Source organism: Arachis ipaensis, chromosome B7 (genome assembly GCF_059453495.1).
Source record: "Arachis ipaensis isolate K30076 ecotype BB chromosome B7, ASM5945349v1, whole genome shotgun sequence".
In the NCBI taxonomy this organism is placed as follows: Eukaryota; Viridiplantae; Streptophyta; class Magnoliopsida; order Fabales; family Fabaceae; genus Arachis; species Arachis ipaensis.
In genome coordinates, this window is record NC_142442.1 from 128,225,740 (window position 1) to 128,233,196 (window position 7,457).

General features: G+C 37.3%; 2 protein-coding genes across 2 annotated transcripts; both read right to left on the bottom strand.

The window, feature by feature from the left end:
* Positions 1-510: 510 nt before the first annotated feature.
* On the bottom strand, positions 511-1,272 carry LOC148554085 (uncharacterized). The gene has a single exon (XM_088494977.1). The coding sequence runs from the start codon at positions 1,270-1,272 to the stop codon at positions 511-513; it is 762 nt and encodes a 253-aa protein (XP_088351103.1).
* A 3,030-nt stretch (positions 1,273-4,302) lies between these two features.
* LOC107608167 (Tetratricopeptide repeat (TPR)-like superfamily protein) lies at positions 4,303-6,598 on the bottom strand. The gene has a single exon (XM_016310044.3). It carries the CDS (start codon positions 6,571-6,573, stop codon positions 4,378-4,380), a length of 2,196 nt encoding a protein of 731 aa, XP_016165530.1. The 5' UTR covers positions 6,574-6,598; the 3' UTR covers positions 4,303-4,377.
* Between the last annotated feature and the right edge of the window lie 859 nt (positions 6,599-7,457).

Sequence of the window (7,457 nt, forward strand, 5' to 3'; positions counted from 1 at the left end):
CATCTCTATGATTGCCTTGCACTTATCGGGGTTTGCCTCGATTCTTCTGTGAGTCATCATGAATCTTAGGAATTTCACTCTTTGTACTCCGAAAGCGCATTTTTCTGGATTTAGGCGCATGTTGTACTTTCTTAATTGCTCGAATACTTTCTTAAGGTTGGATAGCTATTTTTCTTCGGTGTCTGATTTGACGACCATGTCGTTTACATACTCTTCCATGTTCTTTCCGATCTGATTCTGAAAGACTTTGTCCATTAGTAATTGGTAGGTAGCACCTGCATTTTTAAGGCCAAAAGGCATGACTTTGTAATAGAAGTTCCCATGGTCGGTTATGAAGGTCGTCTTATCCTCATCCGAAGGATGCATAAGTATTTGGTTGTAACCCAAGCATGCATCCATGAAGCTTAATATTTGGCAACCAGACGTGTTGTCGACGAGCTTGTCGATACATGGTAAGGGATAGGAGTCTTTCGGGCAGGCCTTGTTTAGATTAGTGAAGTCTACACACATTCACCATTTTCCCGAGTTCTTTTTTACCATTACTTCGTTTGCCAACCAGGATGTGAAGCGAATTTCTCGGATGAAACCCATGCTTAGTAGTTTTTGTGTTTCTTTGACGGCTGCATCTGTTTTATCCTGTCCGATATGCCTTTTCTTCTGCCTAACCGAGCGAGCTTTGGGGTCCAAAGCGAGCCCGTGGCATATGACTTTTGGATCTATCCCTGGCATGTGGGCTGGGGTCCATGTGAATAGGTCGGTATTAGCTTGTAATGAGTCGGTAATTTGCTCAGTGTAGCTTGCAGATAAAGCAGAACCGATGTTAGTGTTCTGAATTTTGTTATTAGAAATGTTTACCTTGTTTAGGTCGTCTACTGGGATAGGTCGTTGTTCATGATTTATCCTCGGTATCGGTGCCTGTTTCATTTTAAGATCTGCATTGTAACATTGCCTTGCTTCCTTCCTATTTGAATGTACTGTTATTGTGGCTCCGTCCTGTGAACAAAACTTGACACACAAGTGAATGGTGGAGACTGTAGCTCCGAAAGCATTTAAAGTTGGTCTTCCTAAGATAATATTGTAAGGACTAAAACAGTCGACAATTAAATACTGGATATCTAAAGTCTTTGAGTGAGGATACTCCCCTAAGGTCGTCCTCACCCAAACGTAACCTGATACGGGGACTCTCTCCTCAAAAAATCCGACCAACTCTTCGGAAGATGGTTGCAGCACTTTGTCATTCAGTTGCGTCTTTTTGAAGGTGGATAAGAACATGACGTCGGCGTTACTTCCTGGATCTAAGAGGACTTTCCAAATTAGAAAGTCTCCTGTTGTTACCGAAATTACCACAGGGTCGTCAAGGTTAGGAGTTTTGGATTCAAAATTTTTGTTTGTGAAAGTGATATCAAGAGTTTAGGAAGTGGATGTCTTTGACGGTGTGTCGTTCTGTAGTGTCAACATAGTTCGGTAGCTCCTCTTTCGAGCTGAGCTTGTGTCCCCACCACATGCAAACCCTTTTGATATGTAATTGATGATCTTTTTAGGTGGATGTGGTTGATTATTCTGCCCTTGGTCCTTATCGGCGTTTGCTTTTTGAAGTTATGTCTCTTCCTAGTTTGACAGGCCTCGTTGCATCCGACTACTGATGTATTTGTCCAATAATCCTTGTCGTGCCAGTCTTTCTAGCAGGTCTTTGGCTACCACACACTCGTCTGTGATATGGCCGAACTTCTGATGGAATGCACAGTGCTTGGTTTTGTCCACGTATTTGTGGTCTTGGTAAGTTCCTGCTTTGCTCGGCGGTGTTATGAGCTTACTGTGAAGGATCTCCTTGATGATGTTCTCCCTTTTGGTCTTGAATTTGGTGTAAGAGTCGAACTTCGGGGTCAATTTGAAGGGCTTTTTAAGCTCCTTGTTTGTGTGCGACCTTAGTTGTCTTTCTTCATCTCGGCGGGGTTGCTGTTTTTCCGTCCGCCGAGCTTTACAGAGTTCTTCGATCTCCATTTGACCTGCAGTTTTTCTTCGAATTCTGCCAGTGTTTTTGGCTTGGTGACCACGATGGTTTCTTGGAACATCCCAGGGCGGAGGCCACTCTTTAATGCGTGTAGGTGTACCTCAGGGCTGAGGTTGGGAATCTCCATAGTTGCTTTGGCGAACCTTGTCATATAGTCCTTCAGGCTTTCATGTGGGCCTGCTTGATAATGCTGAGGTAGTCGGACCCATGTACATATATCTTTGAAGCTAAAAAATAATCAACGAAAGACCTTGCTAGCTCCTTAAAACAAGATATTGAACCTGCAGGAATGTTAAAAAACCAAAGTAAAGCAGCACCATCCAAAAAGTTAGAAAAGATCGATAGAGAATAGGGTCAGAGGCACTGTTAAAGAACATCATAGATTGAAACTTTTTAATGTTAACATGGGGATCTCCAAATCCTTCATAGGGTTTGAGTGCTATAAGTAGAGCAAAATTCTTTGGCATTTGGAATTTGACAATCTCCTCCGAGAAGGGATTGTCTAAGGTCAGCTTTTCTTTAGGTAAAGTGACCTCTAAGGAACCTGAGTCTAGAGGTCGCGCTTTTAGAGTCCTTCGTGTTGGACTTTCCGTTGTGAGATGCTTCCAGAAGGTCATCCATTCTCTTGACCTCGACCACGAGAGTAGGGTTCATAGCCACTAGCTCCTCATTAGTGGGAGAAGGAGTTGCAGATACAACCTCTTCAGCCATGATTTTGCAAAGAGAAGGTAAAGCGAGAATATATGTGGGGTTAAATTTAAATGACTTACGACCCACGATGGGCGCCAAATGTTCCTGTCTGGGACTTGGCTCCGAGGTATAGGTCGGCGGCAGATGGAAAAGTGCTGATGACGTCCTTCTCACACACGCTGCACCGCAAGTTCCTTCCTCGTCCGAGCAATGTGGAGTACCTGCAAAAAAGACTCCGATGCTTAAGTCAGTCCGTGATCAAGAACCAATTATCTTAAATGACTTTCTAGGTTGTTTTTTTGTTTATTGAGATGGTCCCCTCTAGGTCGTCTATGTAGCGCTATTTAAATTTGAAAGATGTGTCCGTTACTCAGTCCGAGATTCCTAGAACCTCATCCGAGCTTAGTATCGGATTTTTCTCCTATTGCGGCGCTATCCGATTTTGACCTAGTAGTTGATGTGTATTTTGTTGGATATGGGCCTATCCGAAGTATAACGTCGGGTCCACTGAATAGGAATGGACCACTAGTATTATTCTAAGTCTTATTATTTGATTTGGTTACACTAGATTAACAAAAAAACTTAAATATGTAGTAGTATTATTCTTAAAAAAGATAAGAGCATCACCAATGCTAATTTTAATTTCAATTTTATTTTAGATTCTATAAGAATATTTATGAGATCATATATTATAAATAATAGTTTAAAATTCAAAGTAAAATTTATTCCTCCAATACTTAATCTTAGTTCATTTTAAATTTTATATTATTTTTAATTATTTTATTAACATAATTATACGAATAACAAAATTTTATTGATTCTCTATCAAAGTGATATTGTATTTCTAAGATAAAACGGTTTTATTTCTATATCAACTACAATGCAAATTTTAATTTTAAATCAATTCACTTTTTGAAAGTATAAAAATAATATTCTAAAAATACTCCATTTAAAATGTACATATATAGACAGGTAGTTCAAATTAAGACTTTTTATCCTAATTATAGAGATTAATTTAAAAATAATGTATCAACATTTAATATAAAACTTTTTTAATATTTTTTTTAGAAATTTAAAATATAAATTCTTAGATATTTATTTGTCACGTTACTCTTAAAACAATTGAAACAAATGAAGATGGACTCACCACCCACATGACTGAATTTTTAAAAAAACATATTTATTCTATATATGTTAGTGAGAGCAAGTGAATGATAAATAATATAAGGATTTAACTAATATATATATATATACACACAAAGTTTATATTAGCTAAATTTGTAAAATAATAATAATAATAATAATAATAATAATAATAATAATAATAATAGTTAATTACGTGGCCTGATGATAGCCTAATGATAATTCTTTTCTTCAACGCATGATTTTTTAATAAAAATGTACTGACTGGAAGTAATAAAAATTAGTTTGATTTTACCCAAAAAAAAAAATAATTAGTGTGATTAAATAATTGGCTAAATTATAAAAATCATGCAATCTAGTATAAAACCAACAAAAATACTCATCTCCTTTTACCCTCTCGTTTTTACTTCTGCATTTCCAGATGAAATCAGTAATGCATATTTCCAAGCTTACTTCAATTGGAACAGTGAACAAACTGCAATTTCTTTTTCTTTCTTTTTTTTTTGTCCATTAAAAAAGTATCAATAACCAATTTAATATAGACATAAATGTTGCCAGTTACTTGTATTCAAATAGGCTTCATTTAGCACTAAGTTGTTATTCATGTGATGGAGGGATGCCACTTCAATAACACTAACTCCTGAACAGCCATCTCCTCCACTGTCTCTCATCATATCCCTCACCCTTGCTACATCACCCCACCTCCCAACAATTGCATAAAGATTTGACATCAATACATAAAATCCACCATTTTTGTTATTCAAGAAAAATAGTTTTTTAGCCAAACATTCTCCAAGCCTAATCTCTTGTTGGATGCAACAAGCACTTAACAAGGCTCCCCAGACAGCAGAATCAGGCCGAATTTTCATATTGTTGATGAACTCAATTGCTTCCTCAAAGAAGCTTGCTCGCCCCAGTAGACCAACAATGCAAGCATAATGTTGCAAGCCTGGCATCAATTTATGCTCTTCTGTCATGATACGGAAGTATTCTATTCCTTCACAAACAAGTCCCCCATGGATGCATGCTGCCAAAACTCCCAAGAAGGTTATCTTATCCGGTTTTAGGCCTTGCTCTTGCAGTTTAGAATAACAACTGAAAGATTTATGTTCAAGTCCATATAAACTATAACCGGATATAATAGAGTTCCATGTTGCCAAACATGGATCATTTATGCTATGAAATACCTTTTCAGCGTAGTCTAATCTTCCACACTTAGTATACATATCTATCAGAGCAGTTCCTGTAAACTCTTCCAATTCCACATCGTTCCTCAGGACATAGCCATGCAGTGTCTCACCAATTCGAAGATCCCCAAGCTGGCAACACCCGGATAGTAAACTAGCTATAGTAATTGCATCTGATTTTTGTCGACATGCGTTCATTTTGCAGAACAACAGCATGGCATCACTTGATTTTCCAGCCTGCACACAGCCGGATATCACAGAATTCCAAGTGATCAGCGGTTTTTCACTCATATCAGTAAACAACGACAACGCAGCTTCTATCTCATCGAATCTAGAATACATGCTTATCAGCCCGTTTGCAACTAAAGAGTCGGTGGTCAGCCCACTTTTCAAAGCATAACCATGGAAAGCACACCCAATAGCAAAATGAGAAGGATTATTAACTCCATGAAGGACAGTAATCAAGGCAACTGCATCTGGTTTTATGTCTAACTGCAGAGTTTGTATAAAACACTCAACAGCGGAGTCAATATCACCTTTTTCAGAATAGCTAGAGACTATAGCAGTTAAGCAAATCAGGCGTTTTGAGGGAAAGCACTTGTAAAGCAATTTCGCTATATCTGTGAACCCTTGTTTTGCATATAGACAAACCAGCGAGGTAACGACAGAATCATTATTGATTAAGCCACATTTGGTAATATAACAATGGACAGTTTCAGGATCAACATTTGCTGAAAGAAGGTTCATCATAGTCACTGGGCTGGGATTCAAACATTCCTTTAGCATCTCTTTGAAGCAAAAGAGTGCCTTGTCAGAGAAACCATTTTGGCCATAGGCACCAATCATGGTATTCCAAGAGACAACGTTTCTCTCGCCCATTTCTTCAAACAAGAGTTGGGATGCTCCCAAATCATCACATTTAGCATACATTGAGGTAAGGGCATTACTCAATTGAGGGTCCGAAGCAAGGCCAGCTTTGATTCCAAACCCATGAATGGATCTCCCCTGAAGAATTAGCCCATTGTGACCACAAGAAGGTAGCAAACTAGCCATGGTGGTTTGATTAGGTGTGAAACCATGTCTAATCATGTGTATAAAGAATTGTAGAGCATCATAAGGATGGCCATTTTGTGAATACCCACAAATCAATACGTTCCAAGAAACAACATCTCGGTAAGTCATATCCTCAAACAGTTGGTGTGCATGAGTGGTAAACCCAAGTTTCATGCAGAGATCAATAAGAGCAGTATATACATAGACAAAATGGTTGATACCCCGTTTGAGGAACTGACTTTGAATCTGTGTTACTTGAAGTCTCGCAGAAGATAGAGCGTAAGAATGTGAAGAAGAAGAAGAGACGCACGATTTGATGAGCAATGAGAAAGTGAGATCGTTGGGGTTGGCATTAGCATCTAGGAGTTGACGAAAGATGACAAGAGGACACGTGGCGTTGTCGTTTTGGAGAAGAGAGTGAAAGAATGATAGATTAGGTGCAGTTCTGGTTCTGGTTATGGCGCACCCCACCCTGGAAGCCACATTCATGTTTCATAGTACAGTTACCTAGTTCTCTGTTAGACTAGATGGTAGATTTAACTACATGTTCCAACTAAGATTCCGAGTAAAATGTTACACATGGTAACGAAAATTAATATTCACACTTTAACCTCGTCTAGGAATGACAATACCACCCGAATTCACGGATACCCATCCCGCCTCTATTCGCTCGGAGCGGGTAATTATTCCGCACTGGAGAGAGTTTTTAGCGGAGCAGATTCTTGAGAGAAGCGGAGCGGGGTCGGGTTTAGGTAATATCTGTCCTTACCCGCCCCGCTATATATATAAATATAATATATATGATTTTAATATATAGAGTAAAGTATCATTTTTATCCCCAACGTTTGAGGTAATTCTTAAAATTGTCCCTAACGTTTCAATCGTCCTATTTAAGTCTCTAACGTTTCAAAATTGACTCAATGTTGTCCTGCCATTAGAGATCCGTTAACAGAATTAACGGCGGGACAAAATTGAAACAATTTTGAAACGTTAGGGACTTAAATAGAACGAAAACGTTGGTGGACAAAAATAATACATAAAAATAAATTTTAATTCAATTTTGACTTTCAATAATATCAATTTTTTATTGTACATAGTATTTAATTATTTTTTAATTACATCTAAGTAAATTACACTTAATCACATTATTTTTATTTTAAATAAAATTATTTTTTTATAATTTTAAAGAATTTTGATACATTAGAGACAAAAGATATATAATTTATATTTTATTGTATATATATATATATATATATATATATTATTTTTTTCTTTTCCGCAAGTTTATATACTAATCATTCTACAAATATCTCATGATACCTAAAAATCTTTAAGAGTAAAATTATAAAAAAAATTAATTTATTTAGAATGAA

What these genes read in the sequence shown, in the direction of transcription:
- LOC148554085 (XM_088494977.1), bottom strand. Translation starts at nt 1,272, where the DNA reads ATGTTCTTATCCACCTTCAAAAAGACGCAACTGAATGACAAAGTGCTG.
- LOC107608167 (XM_016310044.3), bottom strand. Translation starts at nt 6,573, where the DNA reads ATGAATGTGGCTTCCAGGGTGGGGTGCGCCATAACCAGAACCAGAACT.